The 26,627-nt window shown below is 49.1% G+C and overlaps 1 protein-coding gene across 5 annotated transcripts in view; it reads left to right on the forward strand.

Annotated features, from left to right (window-relative positions):
- ERI3 (ERI1 exoribonuclease family member 3) overlaps positions 1-26,627 on the forward strand; it is a 130,395-nt gene that overhangs the window by 60,662 nt on the left and 43,106 nt on the right. Inside the window, exon 7 of one of the 5 annotated variants that reach the window (XM_063407244.1) lies at positions 6,371-6,549. The exons of the other annotated variants lie outside the window; for them this stretch is intronic. Within the exon in view, the coding sequence (XP_063263314.1) occupies positions 6,371-6,508 (138 nt within the window). The 3' untranslated portion in view covers positions 6,509-6,549. The remainder of the gene's footprint in view (positions 1-6,370; positions 6,550-26,627) is intronic. 5 annotated transcript variants of the gene reach the window in all.

Genomic DNA, 26,627 nt, shown 5'->3' on the forward strand with positions numbered 1-26,627 from the left:
ATGTCAATATAACAGGCTTTGGCTCAGTGGCACGAGCTTATAGTTTCAACTTAATGATCCCAGCCTCACATTTCATTTCCTTTCCTTGCAGTCTCAGGAGCTGGTCTTGCTACAGCTGAGAGGGGTTCTAGATGCAGCCCGGAGGCTTCACTGGTTTTGGATGACTTGAACGATAACATATATGCCCATCTCAGGAGGGCAGAAATTAGGAGTGTCCATTTTTGCCTAAATCAAATGATTTTGTTTCTTTCTCCTTTGGTTTTTGGTTTTTGGGCTTGGGTGGTTTTTTGTAAATTACATAATCAAAACACAGGAGCAATTTTCTGTGGAACTTGTGTCTGTGTAAGTTGTTCGGAGAGACAGGAAAGATGTGATCCTCTGAGGGTTCATGTAAGTTATATGGAAGCCACTTAGAGTTACTCCAGGGTAAAGGGGACGCCTCAGTATTTTGGTCCTATTAACAACAATCTCTTACTGAAAATCCCTTCCATCCTTCTGCCCTTTTCATAATTATGCTACATATTTTCTCACGGCATCTCACACACAGGTTAACATCTTTGCCATCAGGGGTTCTCCTGCACTCTCTTTTGCTAATACATACTAAAATGTGCAAGGTGCATATTAAAGTTCACCTTGTTTCCTAGGCAGGGTGTTCTGCAGCCTGATCTTAGCCTTTGGAACAAAATGGCATTTGGGGAGGACCTGGTACAGGTGGAAAAACCCAGAGAGGAACAGAAGGGTGAGAGAAAGGAAGATTGAGGGATTTAGAGGACAAAGCCTCCAGCTGTGCCAGGGTACATTTAAGTTGGACATAGGAAGAATTTCTTCACAGAAGGGGTGATTAGATATTGGAATGGATTGCCCAGGGAGGCAGTGGGGTCATCGTCCCTGGAGGTGTTTGAGGAAAGACTGGATGTGGCACTCAGTGCCGTGGTCTGGTTGACAAGATGGTGTTAGGTCATAGGTTAGACTCCATGAGCTCAGAGGTCTTTTCCAACCTAATTGGTTCTGTGATCTGGGATATTCGGCCTAGAGAAGACTAAGCAGAAATCATTTTTGAGGAATGAAAGTGCTCAATTTCTGACAGGTTGTGGTGTATGGCTCTTGATCACATCCTTACCTGCTGCAAGGAGATCAGTAAGCAGTCTCTGTGGATAAGAGCAGGAATATGGGGCCTCTAGCTCTTGTGAGTTCAGAAGAATGTGGTGGGAATGGTTTGGGTAGAGCTGGTCCTGCCTTGAAGCAGACAGTAAGTCATCACTTCTCCCCTCCTGCTTGCCCTGTGTGCGATGATACTACTTCCTCTGCCCTTGCATTGGGAGCAGGCCGTCTGCATTCCTTGGTACACATCACTGAAACGCAAGAATACATGAGCAGGGAAAGAAGGGATGTCTCCCTTGGGTGCCATGCAGAGTCTCCCCTCCTGATGCTGTCTGCCCAAATCCCAGATGTTTGAACTGGGAAAATCCCAAGGTAGACCTTTATTATTTGGCAGTGCCTTTGAGCTTCAAGTAAGAACCAGGGCCTCCTGTAGCCACATGTGATACAGAGAGCTCTCAGGTAAGGTCAGAAGGTATTGATTCAAGAGAAATTGAGGGGCAGAATTATGTTCTTTGGCCCCATGTAGCCTGCAGCTACTGGACAAAGCAGAGAGAGGAATTTGTTGCCTTTGAGCTTTTTTTAACCAGGGCAAAAGATTTGCCTTTTAGGTGAAATTCTGAGGAGCAGTTTGCTGAGCACACTGAAATGGTCACTTTGCTGAAAGCATCCCTGTCTATGCAAGTGGTTGGAGGCAGGTTGGCATTTGTGATTCTTTCTGTGCACATTGTTTTAGCTGCAGGGAAAAGGCAAAAAGGCAGCTGCTCAGACCTTGCGTGCTGCTCTTCCTGCTGAGTGCCATATTGCTCAGCTGCTCCTCACTGTGCCTGCTTTCCCCGTGCTGGGGGATTTGAACATCTGTCCCCTGCACCGAGGAGCCTCCTCGTTTCCATCTGGCTCTGTGTGTGTGTGTGTTGCTGAGGTTAGACATACTGCTCAGACCTTTGTTCCATGGGTCTGGTTGCTGCTTCCAGGTTGAGGAAGGAGCTGTGCTGACACTCCTGGTCCTGCCTCTTTATGGGGGTGTGTGCTGTAGGTGCCAAAGACAAAAGTTTCAGAAAGGGCTTGCACCTAGACTTGGTGTCCCTAGTATGGCAGGCCAGGAGCAAGCCAGGGAAACCACAAGAATGGTCAGAATTAGGCCTTTGTGAGCTGGATGTCAGTCTGGCATTTCACCTGCACAGAGGACTGTGGCTGTGCCTACAGAGCACTGGTGCTGTTGGCAGAAGCTGGGCCCTCCAGTCTCACCTGCCTGTTTATGTGAAGCTGGGGAGCATCCTGCATTTCTCTGTCTTGAGTACTGAGGTCTGCCAGAGGGGCTGGAACCTTCTTTGTGCCCTGGTATTATGAGAGGGAAGCCGACCCCAGGCCTGACACAGCTCCATGCAGTCAATACCAGAGCAGGGCTGGAGGAGAAGGGATTAGAGGCAGGGCATGTTTTACAATAATCCTGCAACGTGTGCTGCATTCCAGGCCAGGAGGAGCTGGGAGTTGAAGGCACAAATGTGTGAAAAATGGCCTTTCCTAGAGTCCCATAGGAAAGGCAAGGGACAGAGCATCCCTGCATCCCAGCCCTTCATCTAGAGCTTTACTTGAGTACCAGCACAGCTGCCTAGTGCCTGGGAAAGGAACTGTTTTTCTCAGCATTTATTTGAAAAGACAGGAGCTCCATGTAGGAGCATGAAAATAGGCTTTTACAGTTCTCCAGGAAGGCATGATGGGTTATCAGATTTTCTAGCCTTGGGGACTAAAACACTAACTGGTTTGGTCCTCATTGTCCTACCAAGCCACATAGCTGCAAAAGGGAGAGTGGCTGCTTGTTATCACCACCAGCAACACCAGGCTGGTTTATGATGGCCATTGGCTTACCTGTAAGTGGGAAGAACAGAACTTTTTTTTTTCTCTATGAAATATTCCTGGTGCCCTGTGCCCTGTGTGATGCCCTGTCCTACTGAAAGGGTTGGGACTTTGCTTGTGGTGTCTTGGCTGGGAAAGCGTGGGTGTGCAGCCACTGCCCCATTGCACAGAAGCATACCAGGCCTTGGCTTTGGCTTCTCATGGGCTCAGTATAAAGCGGCCAGAGACGATGAGCAGCGAGATGGGAGATACAGTAGTGCAATTTGTATATTAATAACTTGCAGTACTTCATACTCATTAAATTAATTAATTAAATCACTCAGAACCCCAAGGCTACTAAGCAAGTTGATTTCCGAGTTAGGATTAAAAGTCTCCTGTCACCCTTCCCCCATGCTGCCATAGCACTTCTGGCTTCATCCTGGCTTTTGCTCTTTCCACTTGCAGGTTTCCGTGCTTGAACTCTGCCTGCAGCCCAAGGATTGAATCTATCAAAGTGGCTTTTCTAAGAACTGGCTGAAAAGTCTACAGATATGATCTGCTTTTGTTTAGGAAACAGCCCTCTTTTGTCCTTGTCTGGGCATAAACTTCTCTTATTTTGTGGCCTGCTGGGGAGGGCAGCTCTCATCACTGAAGCATTAGCCAGGGTCTATCCCACAGGGACTGGCTTTCCCAGTTGCCTGGGCATTGTCTTCTACAGACCAGGATCATCTTCTCCTTGGCTGCTCTGACATGAGTGTTGCTGCCATCCTTACAGGGCATCAACGCTCCTGAGCAAATGGCCATTCCCAAGTTCACTCTGTACCCATCAAGCTCTCAGCAGTCCCTTCTGGGTGTCAGTAGGTATGGTGGGGCAAGATGCTTTCATTTACTCACAAACATGCACCTTTTCTTCCTCGTGTTCAATGTAGTGTTGCCAAAGCTCATAATCTTGTTGTTTGTTTTCCTAGACATCCTATCCACAGCTGAAAGTGTAGGTTTCACTCATGGCTGATGGATCAGCTCCATCCACCTCACCTTTCTTTGAGCCAGGACACCGGCATTTCAATACTGCATCAAAATACCTCAAAGCAAATGACTTACATTAAGCCATGCAGGATGGAGTATAGTTGAGCTGTTGTCTCTCCTCCAAGCATTGGTTGACATCCCCAATGGTTTTAGTGGTGTGGAGATGAAACCTCATTGTACTGTTCTGCCAGCGCTCCTCCTGCTGCATCCTGCAGATGTGTTTTTAAACAAACTGTAGATATCTAGTGTATGGGTTTGTGCCAATTTCAGGAAAGCTTGTTCTTTGTGCTCTCCAGTGTGGTAACGTCTGTCAGCCCGGCCCTGATTGATGCTGTTAATATATGAGAGATCATCTGGGATCTCTCCCTTGGCTGTGCTCCTCACTCAGGGAAGAGCTGTCCTGCACGGATGCTGCAGCTGCCAGAGGAGTGCACTTCTTGTTTGACAATGTGTTTTGGAGGAGTCAGTCTACCAAGACTAAGGGTAGCACAAAACTTTCAAAGAGCTAATTGCTGGTCTCCAGCAGGTCCAAACTGGGCCCTTATTTCTGTAGGTGAGGGTCTTTCAGCCTCCCTGGGACATGTCATTCTGTTCTTGCCTTTTGGCACCAACTGTATTTGGCCACTGCAGTGGAAAGGTGTCCCCACACCTCTGCTCAGCCCTTCCAGGTACTGGAGCTGGCCTTGGCAGAGCTGCCAAACCAGAAACAGCTCTGAGTCTCTCCTGTGTTTTGGGCCTCCCTTTGCCACTGTACCACGTATGTTTTGCCCGTATGGAGCTGGTTCTGCTGCACCATTCCTTCCCCTGTGGGGACAGTCCATGCTGATCAGGAGGTGACTGATCCTCTGTTGGTAGCTCTGTCACATGCAGTTTCCAGCTATCTCTCAGGAGCTGAACAGTGGAGCAGTGGAGATGCATGGTCATTCCTCTTGGTGAAGGAGAGTTCTAGCAACACATTCTTTGCTCAGCCTTCCCTATGGAGCCCAGCTAAATCCAGTTGTAAGAATGGGGCTGATGTGCTGTGGGGATAGGGGCTGCAACAGATCCAGGAGACAGTAAAGCCATGTGACTGAATACCAGACTGTGTTTGCTCTGCCTAATTATCAAAAGTATGAGTTTGTTCTGCTAGGTGCACATTATGCCTTTATTGTGGTGTAATTATGCCAGCTGCCTATGTTTAGTGTCATAAAAAGGAATAAAATGCCCATTACCCGCCTAAAGAATTCTTCTTGTGGGTTTTTTTTATTTTTATTGCTCTGGAGTACACAGTGGGGATATCTTTGATCGGCAATTCTCCATGCAAAATAGCTAGTGAAATACTGTGCCTTTCAGAGAGCTCCTTCAGCCAGCAGCCTGCACAGGCAGCTGGCCCACGAGCCTCACCTGGCGCTGCCTCTGTTGCTTTCTGCCAGCCCGATCTGGTGGTCAAAATGGTGAAGCCACCACAGTGCCTTCCTCTGCAGGAGCTCGACTGCTTTCCAGCAGCATTTTCCTGCAGCCATCCAGGTCCCAAAGCTCCCTCCTGCTGACACAGCACAAGGGAGGTGCAGGATGCTTTCCAAGCCTGGGAAACGATGCAGCCTCTCTACCTGCTTGCTGACCTACTCAGGAAGATATAATGGTGTCTGGGTCTGGCTGAGGTACCTTTTGGGCAGAATGTTGTGTTAAGGAGTCCCATGCCATGGGGAAGTGCTTAAGGTTGTCAGGGAGCAGCCCAGAGAGATGTGCGGGTGGGAACTACACATTCCTTTGTTCTGCCTCGTCTGGGAACACAAGCCAAGTGTCATGAACCTGCCAACAGCCTGATGGTGCCTCCTGCAAGAGCAGGGGTACCAAGCCTCATTCCCCAGCCAGCCCACAGCCCCTGCAATTGGGTTTTGGCTGCTTTGAGGTTTCCTGTGGTGTCTAAATATCTGAGGCCATGTTTCTGTGGTGCTGAGAGATGCCTCAAAGGAGCCACATCCTCCAAGAGCTGAGGTTCTGTGCAAACATCAATTACTGAAACACATACCCTGCCAGGGAACAGCAGCGGGGAGCTTGCTTTGTGTTTTTAAATCCTAGGGGCATTTTGGTGATATTAAGTAGTTTCTGATGGGAAAAAAAATAAAGAAATCCCCGAATCCTACATCTTCAGAGGTTTTTAAAAGCTGCCTCTCTGCCTTTCCTTCTTCTAGTGTTTCAGTCTCTAATTGGAAACTGACTTTATTAGCCTCATTAGGAATGGTTAGTGCTGGTTATAGATAGCTCTTAAATATATGGTTTCAGTGGATGTTAAATCTCTTGGGTTAGTTGGCTTATTTTTCAATTCGATGTTATGTACAGCAGGTCCCTGATCCCCCCCAGCCCAGCTGTGCCACAGATACCTCGCACAATGTCCCTTTTAATTCCCTCCACTTATTTTTTACATCAGGTGTTCCTTGAAGTGGCCTTCACAGTTCTCCACCCTTTCAGCCGACGACTACGTCAGGGGAAGATGGACTTGTGCCTCCCCGCAGCTTCATTGCATATGCACACGCTGTCTGCCCCGGCGGCACGATTGCCTTGGTGAAGAATCCAAGGGGCTGCTGATAGCAATCATTGATTAAGAGGGTAATTGTCCTGAAAATTCAGATTGATCAAAAGGCAGAAATGATAACTTGTGTAACTGTGTTTAAAACCACGTCCTGTCAATAGGGGGGACTGAGACGTGGCGAGCAGAAAGCAGGGAGAATTGGATGTGCAAGCAGGTGAGTGTGCCTGTGGTTCAGGGAGGAGGGGGAGCCATTCTTCCTTGGGGTCCATAGCAGGATGTTTCTTGTCACTGACGCTGGGCTATTGGAGATTCAATCACTTTTATCTTCCCCTCTCTCTCAATCCAAATGCCTTTTCATATTAGAAAATTAGAATCAGCTCTGCTCATGCAAGATTTATTAGCTCTGCTGAGCAATACCACAGAAGAGTAAATGATGTCGCATTTCAGGGGCTTTTTACACATTATGACCAAACTTGCAACTTCTTAAGTATTTTTCCATTGAGCCTCTGCAGGATGTTAAAGGGATGGGGAGACAAACTTCTCTCTGGAAATAGTTCTGCACCAGTTCAGATGTCTTTTCTTTATTATCAGAATGATTGGATTTGGATTCTAATACAGATCTTTTCTTTGGGCTCACTTTCTGTGCTTATTGCTCTGAAAATCAAACTCTGAGAACTGTGCCTGTTTATCACATTTTTTTTTCTGGGGCCCCTTTGTAGAAACTCTTCTTGGTGCTAAAATGGGTGTCTTTGGAGCTCTGCTGCTAGCTGGCACTCATTTACATCTGAAGAAGGCAAATCTTGTTTCCTGCTCCCTTTTTTTCCATTGTGTTTTGCACTAGGTGGCTTCTTTTTAAAATGCCTTCTGACCTTGTTCTGTACACAGCTCATGTTTTGTGTAGTGAGGGTCCTTTGGTCTTCAGGTAGTAGATGTCAAAGCTCCTTAAAGACATAAATGAATTTAGGTTCATACCAGTCAACAGATGTTATTGTGGGGATACTGAGGCACGGGGGATTGGGTGATTTTCCTGTGAATCCATATCAGAGATTGAAACAGAAATTAGGTCTCATCTCTCCTGCCTCTGGACTTCAGCCACAGGGCTCGTTTGTGAGGCTTTTCACTTACAAATTGCTTTGCAGGCATTAAATCCATGCAGCATCCTCATGAGCTGGCTGCACAGGAGGGTCACTCAGCTGCAAGTCAGAGTGACCATTTGCTGGGAGCCTCTGCCTGAGCTGCTGTTCAGTTTTTCTCCCCATCTCAAAAATAAAAGCACTTGAGATACACAGTATTTCACTGATGCTACCTACACAAATCCCTGGGGCTCTGCAGCCTTCCACCCCTCTCAGAAGGGGCATTTTCTATGTAGCCCCTACACAAAAATGGCTGTTGCCAAGGTAAACCATTTTTCTGCTAGATCTGATTTGGAATATTCTCAAAAGTGAGCAAATTTTCCCCAGACATCATTATTTAGGAAAGTAGACAGCACCACACAGGGATACTGATGCCACTCCTCAAGTGTCTCACACCCAAACCACCATTAAACAACAGAAGCTGGAAGCAAGCTGTGGAAGGGAATTTGTGGAAGGGAAGGGAAGCTATGTTAATTCATAGCTTCATCTGCTGTCATTATGTTGTGGTGGAGCCCAGCACCTACAGCTGAGCTTCTGCCAGTCTTTTGTCTTTGGATCCCTCTTCTTGACATGGCTGAGCTGCTGGGAGGATTGCAGTGCAGACAGGGTGAAGGAGAGGTTTGGGCAGCCTCATGGTTAAGGCTCCAAACACCCAGCAGCATCCTCTGCTTGGCAGGTGTAAAGGGATTTTATTAACAGGCAGTACTAATTACATTTAAAATAACACCATATTTGGACCTGTGCAAGTGTCAGACTAACTTAGTGCTAAGTTTTGCCATTCATCTTAACAAAAGCCATTTCTGAAGAGCTGCTTAGAACTGTGTGTGGCTGGCAGGGAGGTTTCTCATCAGGTCTCGGTGCTTGGGAGGCAGATAACACTTGACAGGCAGAAGGACTTGACTTCTTCCCCTTCCATGTACAAGCACTATGTATTATTCAGGGTCTGCTTAAGTCAATGCTGGGTTATTAATCGGTCGTTTCTCTGCATGTTAAATTTGCCTACTAATTTTGAGGCTGTGGAAGAGGACTGTGGGTATGAGATTGCATAGTATTTTCTTTCCCTCTGAGTCTCAGAACGCCTGTGTGTGCAATCTGTGGCTGCTGCACCCCCTTGCTTTGAGTTCAGATGACACAGTTCTGCCTGCGCAGCAGCTGCATGGAAGGTGAGGTCCAGGTTACTGACATAATGTTCCTGTTTGCAGATAGTCATGGATGGTGGGGGAAGCAGGGGCAGAGCTGGAGCAATAAAAGCCTTGTTGAACCTTGAGGGACCAAGCAATACCCCCACACATCACCTCCTAAGGACTAGGGCTGCTTCAGTCTCAGGTGTCACTCTGGTGTGGTGTCCAGGTGTGGGGCAGGCATTGTACACAGGCCAGGAGGGGTTTGGTCCATGACATAGATGCTATCCACCTTCCCTCGGCTCCTGCTCTGTTTGCAGACTGATGTAATGAGTTGCTTGCAGCTGGTTTGGAGAAAGCCTCTTGTCTTGGGACTTTGTGCTCTGGTCTGCTCTCCCTCTACAAGCTCTGGCGGTGCTGCCTGTGGTAGGCAAGGCACGTGGGCCAGGAGCGCCTGCACGTTCCAGGAATCACGTCAGCTGTCATTACTTACATTACCTTGATTGGGAACAGTCAGTTATGTTACCGTTCATCATCGCCTCTCTCCCAGGAGACGCTGAGGAAGGAGGAGAGGAGCAGGAATTATAAAGCGCTTCTGCGGTGCTCTGCCAATCCCACTGCTCTGTTGGCTGAACATCTGTCATCAGGCAGCTTGAAGAGAAGGTGCTTTGTCTGATGGATCTTCCCATTGTAACTCCACAGGGAGGAGCCTTCTGCAACACCAGGACTGCCCCACGGGAAGAGCACTGGGGACTCTTACAGAGTTTAATATGAAGGGAATAATGCTGCTGCCTGGGAAGCTCTGTGGGGTACTGCAGTAGAGCATGTGGGCAGCTGGGGTTGCAGGACAGGCTCTCCTGGCTGAGGGCTGCTTTGAGCCAGGTAGTTACCAAAACTGTCTCCAGTCCAGATGAATTAGAGCTTGGACTTGGACGTTGTCCGAAAGTGTGACTGTGGAGGATTTCTGCCCGTGTGTTAGCTGGGATTTCATCCTCTCTTTGGCCAGGAGCTCCAAATCCCCTGGATGAGAATGAGATCTGGGTTTTGATGAAGGAAAATTCTTATTTCTAATGGAGAATTATCTGGAAAGTTTCCAGTTCTCTGCCCCAGTTGATTTCAGAATTTGACTCCAGTTCCCAACGAGTCTCTTTCACTGTGGTCGCCCTGGCAGGCTGGGGGACAACATGTGGTAGTAGCAATGTCCATCTCTTGTGGCAGAGCTCATGATGCCATGTGTGGTGAGGAAGACAGTTTGTCTGTCCAGCAGTCTCCTATGCATGAATTTGTGATGGAACTCAGAGTGGGTTTGAGAGGGTGAGAAAAAATAAGAGCTCTCTGGCTGTAGCCAGGAGGTGCTTCAGGGCTGTAAGGCCAGGTTCCCCAAGGCTTGTGTGACAAGGTTTTCAAGGTTGAAAGCAAGAAGGCTTCAAGAAGCACATGTAGCCCAGCAGGACACAGTGGGAAGTGGAGAAGGCAGTAGTGCCTGCCTCCTTGTTTCATGCTATGTGTATTAGTCCTGGCACTGTGACGTGGGAGAAATGTTATCTGTCAAGCACAGTGCTCACATTTTAACTTCTGTTAACTGGGCAGAGAGCAAGGGTGGCTTGACAACAGCTGGACCTGGCAGTGTCTCTCCAGAGATCAAGCCACTGAAGGGGAGGAAAGCCAGGACAGGAGAGGTCTGCACCCAGGGTCCAAAGTGGGGAAGGAAAAGAGGTTCAGTGGTTCTGTATGTTTCTCCTTGGAGCAGCTCCATCACAGGTAAGAAGATTGTTCAAGGGGAGTGTTAAAACACGCGGAGAAACTGGCTGGCAGCAGCAGTGGCACACAGGTGTTGCACAGGGGGGATGTGTGGGTAGGTCATGGGTGGCTGAAGCAGCCTGGTCACAGCCTGTGCAAGGCATCTTGTGCAAGTACAGCCAGCAAGGTCTGACCTGTGATCCATCCCATCATTTAAAGAACTTGCACTGTACAGAAGTGATGCTTTCTGTGTGCCAAGGGCACCACTGCAGTTTCTCTTAGCTGAGTATGAAGAGCTCTTGCTGTCCCAAGTTTTAGATGTAGGCATTGTTCTGCTGGATGGCCCAGGTGCATGGAGTTTGCTAGGCAAGGAAGAGATTGAAAATGGTACATGGAGCAGAAGAGAATTGTTCTTGAGGAAAGGTGGATTTCTATGGAAGGTGGACAGCTAGTGAAGTGAGTAAATACTTGCTATAAACATGTTCAGAGCATCTCTGTGTAAAGAACCCAGCACAGCTTTTCCAAGTGAATAGAAAGAGAGCCTGGGTTCAGTTCATATGTCTGTTTTCATTTCTTTTCTTCTTCTGGTCAACTGTGGCTGTAGATAAGAGTTTTCTATTTGAAGTTCAGAAGGGAAGGGAAACCCATTGTTAGGAGGGGAGACATTTTTTTTGCTTGATATCTATCTCCAGCGACACAGCAGAGAAGGAAAAGATTTGCTATGATAAAGGTAGGTTTAAGGAGAAAAAAAAAAGGCACATTGAGTGTTGCTTTTCTCTGTACTTCAAAGCCTGGAGTAATATGGAACAGTATAAAAGAAGAGAGGAGAAAAAAAAACAACATAGCCCAGACTCTGCACGGGGGCTGAGAGTGCCATAATAGAGCACCATCCTGGCCAGAAATCCAGAGCTCTGCCTGAGCTGTTCATCTGGGCTTGGCATGGTGGTGTTCAGTATGCAAAGCACCTGCCAGGAGTCCACAGGGATGGGCTGCAAAGGGGATGGATGCTGCTTATGGGGAAAGCAGAGGAAATGTTTTGCAGGTGTGCATCCTGTGGAAGGACTGAACCAAGGGAAGTCACTCACTGGAAAGAAAATCAGGCAAATGTGGAAGCAGTATGGGAAAAATGTGCCAATAAACATTTAATTATTAAAGTAACTTGGAGAGTGTATGGAGGGTTCAATACAGCGTGGCAGAGTGAAAAAGCTGAACAGCACAGCTCTGGTGAAGGCTGTGGGTGGGAAATAGCTAAATGTCTCCATCCGTGTGCCTCAGGGCCAGTGGGGTTGGCTTTCTGGGGTCCTGGGCTGTAGGATCACCATTTCCCAGGGCTCAGTTGATTCTGAACAAATAGAGTAGAGGAGTGCTGGGGATGGGGTGCCTGTGAGTGCCATTGCCTTGCTTGGAGCAGGCATGAGCATAAAGGGGGACTGCAGCTCCACAATCATCAGTGGGACTCCAGTGGCCTAAATGTGGGTTTGAGCTGTGTAAGACAGGAAGGGGTAAGAGCTCCCTCCCAAGGGACAAGGCAGGGGACAGAGAAGTGTAGCCTGAGGAGCTGGGCTTGTGATACCCCCACTGCAGTTCTGTTCTGTTCATGCAGGCATCCCCTTTCCTCTTGTCTTCCAGCCAAACTTATGGCATGATGCTCTATGTCTGCTCTCCTGTCATCATGGTTTTGGTCTTCATCCCCATCCCAAGCTGCATGCATGATCCTGGCTTCTGGAACAGCCTTTGTTGTGTCAGCCAGTTGCTGCTCTGCCAGCCTGTTTCAGGCTTGCTGAGCTGCTGGGACACCCCTGGAACAGATACCATCCAAGGCCTCCTGTTCCCCTCCAAGAAACTGGTGCCTTAAATAAAGGAGAGAGCAAGCCTGTGCTGGAGGCTTTGCCTCTGTGGGAGTCTGGGGAGGAGCAGAACAAGAAACCAACAAACTCATTTTCAGTGCTGACCTGAGCAGAGGTTGGAAGTGAAAAGATTTCCAGCAAACCTGGGTTGGTCAGGGTTGCTAACGAGCCTTTCCTTTGAGCAATGTTTTACATTCTTTAAGGATGGCAGGGTGCTCTTGGGGAGAATCTGCTAAAGTAAATGGCAGAGTCAAGTGTGCCGGCTCCTTTCTTTCCCTTTTCTTTTCCCTTTTTTTTCCCTTTCCCCTTTCTTGGTTCTCTTTATTATGTGGAGTTGCTCTGGTTCTTTCTCTCACTTCTGTTTCTCCTTTTGTTCTCTCTTTGTCTATTTATCACACTGTGAAGGTTGAAAGAGATGTTATTAATCTGGGAGAATGAAGGCAGGATTAGTGGTATGAATCGGATTTTGAGAGCTGTAATGATGGAAAGACTCGCTCTGCTGGCGGGCTGCGTGAGTTTGATAAATGGGGAGCACTCCAAACTGACTCGCGCCTTCCTCCGCACTGCTCGCTTTGCCCGCTGGGGCGTGCCATGCTCTCAGATCTGCCAGCCATCCCACACCGCTCCTACCTGAACCAGAGCAAAAAGCCAAGGGTAAATCAGAGACAAATATCTCCCATTGCACTTAAAGAGATCATTTCTTTCAACATCTTTTTCAAACAGAGTCCTGTCAAGTTCTTGGACAGCCTTGTGTGGAGGTAGGATCCTTCCTTGGAGTGTGGCTCGGAACCGTGGCCATGTGTTATTGTCTCCTGCCGTGGCTTTGCGAAGAGCAGTGAGGAGTTAGTGTGGCTGCGGCAGAGCTCCCGTCCTGCAAGGCACAAAGAGGCAGGATCATCTCCATAGGGCTGCACCCTGCTGTGTTTGCTTCCTGGGGACTGCAGGGGCTGTTTCATCAAAAGTTGCTTCGGGGTCTTTGTCCTGAAATCTCCAAAGTGAGGGGTTCTCCCCTTGCATAACATGAGCGAAGTTCCCTGGTATCAACCTTGGGGTGGGGCAAAGTAGGCTCTGGGAACAGCCACAGAGAGAAATAGGCCCCCAGCTATGGGCCAAAACAGGACTCTCTGGACAGCATCACCCTACAGTGAGTAGGGTTCCTTCCTGGGATCACCCATCGCTGCACAGTCACCCACCTGAACCCTGCTTCATCCCCACCTTTGGGTATGTGGTGGCCCACATTGCAGAGTCAGAAAAACTAGGGACAAGCTCATAGATGTAGGTTATGTTGCACTTTGAAGCAAGGACAGAGCTCACTGAAGTTATGCCCCCAGGCATTCACATATGGGGACTGTGCCCTTGTCCCAGGGTCCTTCATGGGAGTCCTTACTCCACCCTCTACGGCCTCTGTGGGCATTTTGGGCTCACTGCTAGATCATGGCTGGGCTTGGGTCTTGTGGTCCCACCCGAGAGCATGCATTTGCTGAAGTGAGATGTGGTTCTGTGAAGGCCATGTGCAATTTGCTGGCAAGGTTTGGGTTCTTCAGTGCCCCTTGCCCCAGAGGCTGTGGGCATAGACTTGGCCCTACAAGTCCCCATCCAGGGCAGCAGCAAGTGCCTGGTGGTGCTTGCAGAACAACCCATCGCTGCAAGGTTTGCATCTTGCCTGGATTAAGCAGGGGGTTGTTGCTCAGTAGAGGAGGGGGAACAACAGTGTGCAGGAGCAATCCTGCTTCCAAGGGAGAGTCAGACCACCAGGCAGCCCAGAGTTGTCATTGTCCCTTTAACTACAAGGTAATGGACTCCCCCGTCCAAGGCTGAGCTCTGCTCCTGCCTTGGCAGGAACAGTAATGATTGTCAAGGTAGAGCTAATGAGACGTGCACATCTTTAAAGGATCGTGGCTTTCAAGACAAAATTAAAAGGGAAAAAAAAAAAAAGAGAAATGAGGGAAGGAGAGAAAGTCCAACTGCACTGCCTTGGCCAGCAAGGTGTCTGTCCATCTGTCTTGCCTGCCCTTGGCAGATTCACCCCTAAATGACTAGCAGGGCCTCTTTGTTTGCTGATGCAACTCCTATTTGGCCCTGAGAGCCCCCTTACCTCCCTGTGAACTTGCCCCCAGCCTCTCTGCAGGCTCTGGCCCCAGTTGGGAGAGAGCAGGGCATTGCTGGAAATGTGATACCTTTGGTGCTGTATGGCATGGCTGTGGGGACAGTGGAGCTGAAAAGTGGGATAGCAGGAAGGCATACAAGGAGGACTATCCTGTCCTAGGTCAGTTGAAGATGTGGGGATGGTGGTGCTGTCAATCCTGGCTCATCCCTCTCTTCATCCTTTTCTCCCAGGTCTGGGATTGATGCAGTTGGCATTTCCAAACATACATAAAGGTACGGTCTGGATACCAGGGTTTTAATGAACTATCAAATGCCTGCCCCATTGTGGGTAGAGAGGAAGAGATGTCTCCACTTTAGTGTTGGGAAATGCTCCATGGCCACTCCTGGCACAGGAGGAGGCTGTGTCAATCAGGCTGAGCCAGGATGTGACCCTTTGGGAAGAGTTGGCAGGGGAGCTGGGACATGTTGTGCAGTGTTTGGTGTGAGTTCCTGCCCACACTTTTCCTCCTGTTCTCACTATTTCAACTTCACAGGTTGAATTGGTTCAGAGCAGCCAAACTAAATGAGGAGAGAAATGATCAGTCAAATATTTCTTAAATCCTGTCTTTAAGAGATAAGTGCTTGGCTGGAACTTTAAGGCAGGTAATGAGGCTCTCTTCAGATCAGCTTGTGATGTGGAAAGTGCTAGATTGACCAGGCTGCAACTGGAAGAAAGCTCTGTCACAGCCAGGGATGGTGCAGCACAGGACTCTCCACACTCTGGCACTCTGTGCCAGCTGCCACCCACTGCTCCCTGCTGCCTTTGCCCTCATCCTGCAAGGTGTAAAATACAGCTCAGAGCTGTGGGGAGTAGCTTGCTCATATAAAACTGACTAACTCCCTTCCACACAAGGAATGTCAGTCAGTGCTTTGGACCCCAACCCCAGTTTGCTCCAGCCACGCAGGCAAGAGCTTGAGTGGAGGTGGTGAGCCAGAGGACCACTGTCCCTCCAAAGGACTCTCACCAGTTTTCAGTTTTAAGCTGGCAGATTTGTTTTGCTGAAAAAATCAGAGTGACTCCAAGCCTTGCAGTGGCTCTGTGAGGTGGGATTGTCTCAATCACGTCTCAAGCTGGTGCAAGGGGGAGAAGGAAAATGATGTCACTCTTCTAGCAGTCTGGTAAGGATGTGTTGGTAGGATGCTTCCTTTTCAAGACACTGTCCTTCCCTCTGCAGTGAGGCACCAGCAGTGCTTGTCTGCCTCAGGATGACACCTTCACAGAGAAGAGGAGCTCATTTGTTAGAGGAAAAGTGGCAGTGCAGGAGCAGCAGAAGAGAAGGGAGCAATGCTGTGCAAGACGGGATGTGCAAGTGTCTTCCTAGCTCCAAAATACTTGCTTCCCTTTAGTCTGTGACTGGGAGAGAATCTGGTCTTACCTGCTGTGCACGACAATGCCGGTGCCAGACGCCTGTGCCCTTGCTCCCTTGTGCCATAGCCACTGGGCAGCACCTTGCCATCCTGCTCTTCTCTAGGACTCTCCTAGGCAGGAGCTGGGGAGCCTCTGAGCTTTCTGGTTTGTATCCAGGATTTTTAGGCCTTCTGTTGTTAATTATTGAGATGTAATAATGTGATTAGTGCACTATTAAAAAAATCGCTGATATGATTACCATGGATTTAATATCACATGATATATCATTACATTGTTACATTGTGACAGATGTAATTGAAATACACTTATTGGAGCCTGGGGTTGTGTTTCATTCAATCACAGCAGCACCTCCGGGGGGCAGAGCAGAAATGGCTAAAAAAAAGGCATCAGCATTGGAATTTGTAATGAAAACAAAGAAACTTGCAGCCTGTGCAAGTGTAGGGCAACTGCTGCTTTGGCATTTTCTCCATAGGAATTTAGAAAAGTACAAGTTTGGAGGGTTGCCTGGAGGAGGCTGGTCAGTCAAGCTGAACCTGTTTGCTCAGGGGACCGGCAGGAGGACATGTGCTATGGACCTGTACCCAGAAGGCTTCCAGCCATCTTGCAGCACATGAGCCTGGCACTGTGGGCACTATACCACTCACCTCTTGGCTCCTTTTTAAGAGGCAAGTGGACCCAAAGATGGTATTAACTGTGCTATGGGAAAGCCAGCCAGTAACTCCCCATCTTCTGCCTAATGCATTTTTGGAGTGAGTTACCTCTGTTTGGCTCAGGCTGTGCCACAGAGAAGGGTAGGCAGTGGTGAGTTCACCTGCACGACTGTGACCTGGGTCATGTTCCCTTCCATGTCAGTGAGAAGAGGTGACATCTGTCTCTGCCACATTATTCTCAAGGGGATCTGCACGTGGGCTTTGGACAGCTGGGGGGAGGAGAGGAGCAGCCCTCATGTACCCTCTGTGCAGAGGCAGCCAGCTAAACCAGAGCCTGGGCAGGGAAGGGACTGGGCTCTCTCTGCCCATGGGGCACGGCCTGGGCTGGAGAAGTGCACCTGCAAGAGAAACACAAAGACCCTGCCTGCTGCTGGCTCAAGTCTCCTACTTCTCAACATGGTAGTCAATAAGAAGCTGATGGGAAAGACAGAGATCTACTTTTCCTTCATCTTCTCCCCTTCCCAGGGTCACCCACTCTCCCAGTCACCCACAAGGCAAGTTTAGGGTGTTGCCTTGGACAGGATCAGGGCTGTGGAAGACCTCAGAGATACAGCACAGCATACTTAATGCACTTTAATTGCTCTTATCATCACCATGTGCTAAATCTCATCCTGTAAAGGGGACAGAGATGTGATTTTGTCTCAGGTGCACCTGTTCCCACCTCTACTGCAGGTCCCAGTGCTATTTCATCTTTGCAACAGACAGTGTGTAGGTGACTTTGAAACTGAAGGGGATATGTTTAATCTTGCCCTCATCCAAAACAAAGGAAAGAGGAAGAATTTGTGGATAGAGCAAAGGCGACTTTTCCACCAAGAGGGGAATGGCAGTGTGGTGAGCTTGAGACATCTGGATGTTTGCATAATGATGTAGCAGCATCTGGCCCTGGTCACTAGCTCAGCATTCACATGTTCAGCACAGCATCACCCCCTACTCCAATGTGTCTGTCCCCAAAAACAAACCTTGCTGATGCTTAAGGGATCACTTCCATTTTGGGCTTTCAATTTTGTGTCCTCCCCCCAAAAAAGTGCTCCCACTCCTCTTTTGTGGAGCCAGCGTTCTAAGCCCTTGTTTCGCTGGGAGCTGTGGAAATTAATTTCCAACTGGCATGGGAGCTCTCTGGCTGGGAAGACTCTGGCAAGCATCTTTCTTTTGAGGTTAAAAGCATAATTTCAGTCTGACCTCTGCGTTTCAGAGCTTTTGTTGGTTTTCTGCACCCCCAGATGGTTTTTGTGTGTGATTTTAAAATAGCCTTCTTCTCTTGGTTGAAGCTAGCTGATGCGTCCACTTCTCATTCGAGGATTGTTGTGTTTTATTAATGCTGTTATTATTCCATTACTGTCATTGTGCTCTTTTATAGCAAATAGCTTAATTTAGTTGAGATACACAGATGCCGAGAGTTTAAGTGAAATCTTCAGCACTTGGTATGCTGGGCACTGAGCAGATATTCCCTAAGCACTTTGGTATAAACCTTTCCCTTAAAAACAAATAGGCTGCTGGTGCAGTGCTGGGTGGCAGAAGTTTGGGAGTGGGAAGAAGGAGTGGGGGACTATGTTTTTAGCACTTTACAGGGGACCTCATAGTTAAATGTGACTATAGGTGCTGAGGAATGAAGCTCCCACTGAGGATTTCACCCCCAAGATGGACTCTGATGGGTCCCTCTTCCCTATCAATGCTACAGGACACAGGCAATTATGCCACCAGCATTGCTGGGTGCTTTGGGTTGGCATTTTTAGGGGTGTGGGGACAAAGTGTACTGTAATTTCTTCAGCTGAAGCTGCCTGGCTCCTGGGAGAGGTGAGGACTGGACATGCTGCCACCCTGGGGTAGAAGGTACAGTGCCAGTGAAACCCAGTGAATGTTTGAAGAAAAATGTGGCTGCTGGAAAGCTGTACCTTGCTGCAAGTAGATCTTGGAGTAGAGGAGTTGAGAAATAACATTGGTGCCCAGATGACTTAGGGGCCAGGGCCGTACTGTTAGAAATTATTTGGGTGCCTAAGCCTCCTGGGAAGCTGGTGCAGTCCAGGATTTGAAGTACCTTAGCTACTTCTGAAATTTTACCACTTACTGTTGACAGATGTTCGTCTGAAATGGATGCTTCTTGCTCGGTGCCTCTGGGCATTCATTAATACTAGTGATAACAATTTCAGATTGTCTCCTACACCTCTTTCCCTGCCTCCATCTCTTAAAAATTACAAGGTAAAGCTTGTTAGTGTCATGTTATTTGTGCACTTAACTCTTACTGCCTAGGCAAAACTTGCTGATTTTGTTGCTGCCAGTGCCAAAATTTCTTTGTGTGGGGCAGGGAAAGCCAAGAAGAGGGTAAAGTAAAATGGAGCGGTCACGTTGCCACTCAGGTTGAGGTGGTGCTGATGGCAGTGTTGGCTCAAGTTGTCCTCTCTACTGGGCCATGGCATGGAGGGTAGCACATCCCTGCCAGGTGATCCTTTGGGGAGCAGCAACTTTGCCTTCTCTCTCTACCACCCATAGCTCTAGGATCCCACAGTCTTCATGGGGAGGGCTGTGCTCCTCTCTCAACCCCCCCAGGGGCAGCCTCTGTGGGGGTGCAGCTAGCAGAGACTTGCTTCCCTCCCTTATTCTGTGGCCAAGCAAGGGGAGCAGCTCCCTGTTTGGGAAGAAAAAGTGCTAACCCATGCTGTCCATCCCCAGTGTGCACTCATAATAGCTCGGGGGTCCATGGGGAGTTGCTGGGATCAGTTTTATTCCCTGCTTTGCGGCAGCTTTGTGACTTTATCTGGCTTTTGAGGCGACTGGGGTAGCTAACAACATGCATGGAGCATCCTCTGTGGAGGAGGCCTGGTGCCCGGGTTTGCTAGAGGTCTGCTTTACCACTTATGAGAAACGAGTTAACCTCCCTTTGATCTCAGTTCACGGCTAACCCTTTAACAAAGTCCGGGATGTGCAAGGAAATCAATACTCAAGGCATTGAATTTAACACCAGCCATCAACTCAAGCGTAACACACACACTGACTGACTCCGATTACAAGGAGCGGGCTGGTTTGAAGCTTGTTTGCCAGCTCTCTGGGGTGGTGCGGGGCAGCAGTGGGGAGGGCAGGCAGGCTTACATATGGCTTGCTGTCATTCAGGGAGGGAGTGAGAGGACCCTGGTGTGCTCTGCCATGTCCTCCTGATCGGCCCTGCCTTCTGGTGCCCCATGTCTCCTTATACCTCTGATTTGCAGCCCCAGCAGCTGTTCCCTGACACTGGAACAGAGAGCTTGGATGCTGTGTGTGATCACTGAATGCCTGTTTGTGTACACGTGCAGTTGTGCTTTGCTGGTGAGAAGCAATAGGACCCAAGGCAAGGCAGGTTGTGCTGAGACGGACAGAAATCAGTACTGCAGGTTAAAAATCTAGAAATAAAATGCTGGCAGGAAAGGTTGAGTGTCTGGTCAAGGAGGCAGCCGTGTCATTTTGCTAGCTCTAGTCCTCCCCACGGAGATCTAATTAGATTAGTGGTGAACTAATTGGGACACCTTGTTCCATACCAGCTTCTTATTCTTTGCTGGCACATTGGCAGTGGGCAGGCTGCCTGCCATGGTTCCACACTGGGAAAGCCAAGTTGTCCACAGCCAAGTGCTTTCTGGACAGCCCATGGACCTGCTCATCACATCACAGCCCTCCAACCCCCAGCTGCAAACCAGCTCTCTCTGGGAACATTTGTTCCTACTTCCTCTTCATTGTCCCACCAGCCACAGCCAGAGCCAAGACAGCACATGTAGGGTAGGGATGGGTTCAGAGGGCAGCTGAAGGAAGCTGAGGGGGTGGGATGAGCATTCCATGACCACACAGCTCTGTTCTTGCACCGTGGCTGCGTGGTGGCCATCTGTCTGCTACACATGCTCAGTAATGTTGGGCAGTGCTCCTCAAGTCTCATATCACCAGCAGGCAGCAAGGCAAATCCCACCAGCATTTCCCAGGCTCACCGGCTGTGAAGAGCCAGCCAAGCTACAGAATCTCAGCAGTGATGGCCCCTTCCACAGGGAGCAGGACCCAGGGGCATCCATGTGTCTGGATGACACAGCCCTTCCCAGCACCTTACAGGAGAATTGCAGACATGGTTAAAAGCCACAACCAGAAAGTGTCCCAGCTTGCCCAGTAAGGAGACCCTGCTTGGCTGTCTGCAGGTGGCTCTCTGTGTCCTTGCAGGAGCCCAGCCTGGAGGTCAGTGAAGCCTGGTGGCACCAAAGAGCTGTGGAGGTGCCTTAAGCTCTCTTGGAAGACATGAGTTGAGCTCTTGAGGACCCAAAGCCCTTAATTTCTGTCACCTGTGACATGATTTTCTCTGTCACCTTCTCAGCACTATAACATGGTGCTGGTGGCCCCTTTCCAGTCCAGGTAGCCAGTCCTGCCCCAAACTCCTGCCTGGCTGTACTTGCTGTGGTTCATCCTCCCATGCCTCCTTTAACAACCTCTTCTCAGGGCCTTGCCGTGTTCTCCTTCCAGGTCCCTTTATTCTCTGCTTTCATAACCTCTCTCCAAATTGATTCCCCCATGATGTGTTGCCCAGCCCCTCAGACCATCACCTTCTGTTTGTTCTTCCACTGAAATTGGGAAACCTCAATTTTGCCACTGGTGCCCCAGCAGGCTCTGCTAGCTGGGCTGCTTGCCTGGTGTTTGCATCCATCACAGCTCTTAGAGGCGCCTCTGCTTTAACCTCCTCAGTCTTAACCCTGACCTGAGTCAATAATCATGAGGAAGAGCTGCTGCTTAGATGATCCAGAGTAAACTCTGCCTTTGATTAGACAGGTATCATCCCTAGGCACTGGCACAGCAGCACCTTGTTAGCTTTCCTTGGTGTTACTTTACTGCAGCCATGAGAGCCTCCAATGCGGGCAGGGGATGGGCTGCTGCCCTAGTAATCTTTATTGATCTTTTCCCTGATGTCTCATGCATTGTATTTCTTGCTTTTCTCTCGTTCTTCCAGCTGCCTCTCCTTTGAGCAGCTTTGCATCTTGTGGGAGTGCAAAGAAACTCTGTTTTTTTCAATTCTTGCAGAGCAGCAGCACTCAGAGACTCCAACAGCTGTTAGATTGTTGCTCTGCAATGAAAACTTGGGTTTTGCTCCTGCGTGTTTGCTGTCTGGGAGGAGGAGGTAAGAAGGAGCAGGGCAGGTATTTCCAATACCCCTCTGCTCTGTTGTGCATGGACCAGTTTCTCTGCATCGTGCCAGAGGTATTTTAGAGAAGTCATGTAATCTGTCCCAAGAAGGCTTGACCTGGTGAACATGAATGGAAGGGATTGTAGGATGTGAGCTAAGGGAAAGGTGTGTGATAAGACATGCAGGATAGAAGTGGGGAGAAGGTCCTGCAGGATCACTCTGATTTCTTTCCTATCCTCCAGGGCCTGGGTTTTCCAAACAGATTGTGAAACTGAGATGTGAACATGCTGGTCACCCAGCATCCCTCCCTTGCTGCCACCTTGCAAGCACCTAACTTTGGCAATGACAAGTAGAGGAAACCAGACAGCTGAATTGCCTTGTCTGGCACCTGCACTGTGAATGGATGCAGTTCTGCATCATCTTCCCTGTGCTTTTCTCTTGGTAACCTGTCCATGGGTCTCTGCCCTCTATGGTCCCATCGTCCCCATCTGGCATGTTTGTGCACAGCAGCTGAACCATCGCCAGAGTCATCCTTGCCAAAATCCTCCGGACCACCATATGCTGAAACATGCAGTGTGTGGTGCAAGGGAGCAGTGTGTCTGCTCTGGACAAATGGCTTTGTTTTGCACTGGGAAAACTGGAGTCAAAATGTCAAAGCAGTGTTTTGCACAGGAATAGATTGTTCCTTTCCAAAGGGCAACAGTTCTGTGACTGGCTGTTACTTTGTGGTTCCCAAGCAGAACGGTTCCCACACAGTGAAATAAGCCAGTATTTTGGCTTTTCCATCCTGGCTTAGGATGAATGATAATGTCTTTGGTCTTTCAGTGGGGTGGACACAGGTTCCCAGCTTGTTACAGCAAGAGCACACTCCCTGCCAGGAAGCAAGGATGAGTCCCAGGGATGTGTTGCTTCTGCTTTCAGCACGTTTGATCCAGCCCGTCTCTTTCAAGGTGTGTGGAAATGAGCTACAATCTCATCATTCCTGTGGAGGCTTCTCGGAGGAGATAGCAGAAGGGTCACAGCGCCTCTGGAAATCTCCCTTCAGGTGATGTGCCGTCGCATTTCACAGCAGACAGACAGAATAACCTTTAGGGCATGGTAAGAGGCAGCGTTTTGAACTTTGAGCTGGGGAGCTCAGGAGCTCATTTCTCTGACACATCATCTGTGTCCCTGCCGGTTCCTGCATCCTCCTGAAACACCTTTGTCCTAATCCATCACGTCCTTAGCTAGAATTAAAAAAAAAAAAAAGCTGGGCAGTTGGTCCCTTGTGTGCTGGCCACACAAAAGCTAGTCTCTCCTGCAGAAGTGCACCCAGACCCTCTACTGTGGCAAATTTTGCCTTAATTTGACTGTTCTCGGTCTGTGTGGAGGTGGGGGCTGCCCCACCAGGCCAGCTCCTGGCAGCAGAACGGCTCTCCTGCACTCTCTTGCCTGTCCTGCACTGCAGCCTCAGTACATGGGTCCTGAGCTGGGTTTTTCCCCCCAGATTTATCTTTGCAGTAGTGGGGAGATGAGCACTTGCAGGCTGGCCCAGGCTGCCCCTACGAACCAGAGGCTGGGAACACTGGGAGGAAATTGCTGGCTCTCCCTCCTCCTGCTCTGGAGTAAATAATGGTACTTTTTATTTAGCTATTATTTCCCAGTGGCAGATATCTCCTCGGCTGTCTGTTTAACTATCTTTATCTCACCCTCCTTCTCTGTTTGATATAGTTATAGATAAACAGATAGCTACCTTATTAAATAACATGTTTTAAGAGACCAGTGGTATGGTTAACATAATGCAGCAGCTGTTGATTTGTCTTTCACTGTTGGTTTGTTCTTTGTTTTTTTTTTTCTTAAGGAAATGCTTTAAATAAGGGATACTTCATCTATTAAAAAAAATACACTTGTAGCAGCTGCTAAGCCCATCCATAAGCCTGCTTTACGTTGTATTTGTGATGGGACTGACAGTGCATGGAGGAGCCTGATTATACACAATTCCATTTTAGCAAACCCTGCGATGTAATTTCACAGGGCGATCAGTGTTTGAATGTAATAGCAGCCTGTGCTAAGGTGTCAGAATATTAAAGGCGCTAATGGAAAAGCTCCCTGGTACACAAGGGGGACAGCATTACAGGAGACGTCGCAGATGGCTGGGCACTAAACTAATGGGGCAGGATCCAAAAAGGGAAAAAAAACCTAGAGAAGGGAGAGCTCACGGGAGCACGGGCACCTGCTTCCCTCTCACACGGAAATTAAACAGCGAGCGAGGGAGAGGCAAGCGTGTGCGTGTGTAAAGATAGAAATTGAGGGGGGAAAATACCCCTCTTGAAAGGCTTGAAGGTTTTGACAGCAAGCCTGGTGCCAGCTTTGCTTGGGAAAGGCTTGGGGTTAAAGGGGTGTGTGGAGAGGTCTGAGCATCACAGCCATCGTCTGGCCCTGGAAAGAGAAGAGTGATGAATGGATACTGTTACTCACCCTATTGTAATATGGCAAAACTGCAGTTCTCTTTGGTGGTTGTTCATCTCCAGTTAAATCCAAGGAGGGTGAGATGTATCCACCTTGCAGCTGCCCTGACAGCTCAGTTCTGCAGCAAGATGCATCTGCTGGGGCCATCCTGCTCATTTCTGTCTTCACGTATGCAGGGGCTGACGCAGGGTCTGATTATGGGGCAGTGTCAACATTTTCCTGTTTTCCAGCACAGTTAGAGGCATCTTCTCCCTCCCCATGAACCCCCAGTTTCCCCAGGAGCAGCCAGAATTGGACCAATCCATTCCTGTCTGTATGGAGAGGCTTCTGCGCCTGTGGTGAATCATCCATGAAGTGTGCTTGTGGGTTTTCCTTGGTATCACACCCAGCTTCCCGCTCTGCTGGCCACAAAGCTGCAGTAGGGAAAGGCTTAGTGCTGCTTTCCTGCTTGAATTGGCCCCACAGGGGCTGGGGTGGTCAGGGGATAGCGCTGCAGGATGTGAGCCTGTCCTTGCAGGGCTGGAAGGGTAAATCAGCCACGTGTAGGTACTCCCTGGAAGCTGTCTGCCATGTCGTCATGTGTCTCTGCCTTTCAGGCACTAATCGGGAGCTGCTTGTGTATCCTAGTGCTGGGAGCCAATTGCGTACATCAGAATAACCCAGCTTGTGTCTCTCGCCCTGCAGTGCCGCCAGGAACACAGGGACACCATGAGAAGTCAGCCCTGCCACTTGTCCCAGACTGGGAAAGGCACTGGGAATGTGTCACCAAGACCCTCTGGTCATGACAGCAGCCCACATCCTTGGGCTGCCTTCTTGGTGGTTTATGGCTCTGCTTGTCCCCTCTCCTGGGCCAGCACTGGCTTGTGCACACCCCAGCTCTAATTCCCAGCCCTCTGGGAACCCAGACCTTTGTTTTGCTCATGACCAAACCCAGGGCTTTGACCCAGCTCTCCACGGCATTAACCTAGTGTGTCGCCAGCTGCAGAGCACACAGCAGTCAAGAACATTTTATCCAGGATAATCCGTAGCCTGGGAGCAAGGCAAAGACTGTTCTTGTTCAAACACAGGCAAATGTGAAGCCTAAACCGCTTGGCACTTTGACACCCTGGAGTCAGGCACACCAGCGTGTTTCTATTGCAGCCTAAGCCACGGCACATGCTAAACCTGCATGGCAGCAGGGACACCTTCCTGCTGCCTGATGGGACCACATCATCCAAATACACCCTAGAGAGGGGCTCTTGGTGGCTGCAGGGTCCCTCCTGCCCCTCCTGAAGTTTAGAGGAGTTCTGGCAGTGAATTTGTACAGCTGTGGCTAAGTTGAGATATTGCCAGGACACAAGCAGGATGAGGCTACTCAGATGTGTCAGAATGGGAATAGGCAAGGCAAAAGATCACAGTGTGCCTCAGTTTCCCTTTTGCAGAGCTCCTATGTACAGAGCTCTGATGACGTGGGCTGCTTATTTTAGTAAAAGAAAAAAAGAGAAAGCACATACAGTAATGCTGCATCCTCTGCATCTTCTCGGACGTCTTGGTGCCTTCCATTAAGCCCTTAAGATTGACTTGTCCTCCTCCCACAGACTTGCCATCTGTGAAGCATTTCCCAAAGGTGGGAAGAGCCAGGCAGCTCTGTGTGCCCAGCACTCACCTTTCAAAAAACTTCATCTTGCCTGGATTAAGCAGGGGGTTGTTGCTCAGTTGTTCAGGCAAGAACAAAAAATTCATCTTTTTATTTGTTTTATTTACTCCTTGATGTGAGGCATAAAGTTGTTTCTGTTCTAGCAAGCAGCTTTGTAAATGGACTGAAGTGGACATCAGCTGGGCTTGCCAAAGGCACCCTGCATCTAGGACACAAGGGAAGCTGGCTGTGTGGCACTGATCTGTGAAAAGCCCTTGTGTGAAGAGGGCAGAGTACCAGCCAAAGCCTCAGCACTTTTTTAGCAGTGTTGAGAGGGTTTTGGCCAGATCTCATCCTCTCACTGACAGGAGTTTCCAATTTTCCCTTACTTCCCCTCAACTGGGGCCAGACCCCGTGCATGGTGTCCTCTTTTTCAGTGTGTCCGCTGCTCTCCTTTCCCCCACAGCTCTCAGAGGGTTTGTGCTCTGGAGAGTGATGTTCCCTGGGAAAGGGCACTGCTCACTTCTTCCCCAGCATCCTTGTCCAAACCCCAGCCAAACCATGTCCTGCAGTGGCACTGCAGACATATTTGGCAAAGGACAAAATGCTTTTGTCACCCCCACCCAGTAACGATTGGCAGAGATGTTTAATTCAAGGCTTAGATTCACAGGTGCTACACTGGGCAAAAGTTGTTTTTGTGCACCCTGTACCACTCATGAGTGTTCTTGGTGCACTGGGAGAAACTAATTAAACATGAGTGGTGTTGATGCTGTACCTGGTCAGTCTGGAGGCCCCTCTTGCCACTGTGTTTGTAAAAATTAAATGCTTCTTATTAGTGGTGCAGCAGAGATCTCTATCTAATATGCGTGGACAGAAAGGCAGGGATGGATGGAGTTGGTGTCAGGGCA

This window comes from Prinia subflava, chromosome 10, assembly GCF_021018805.1.
Source record: "Prinia subflava isolate CZ2003 ecotype Zambia chromosome 10, Cam_Psub_1.2, whole genome shotgun sequence".
NCBI lineage: Eukaryota > Metazoa > Chordata > Aves > Passeriformes > Cisticolidae > Prinia > Prinia subflava.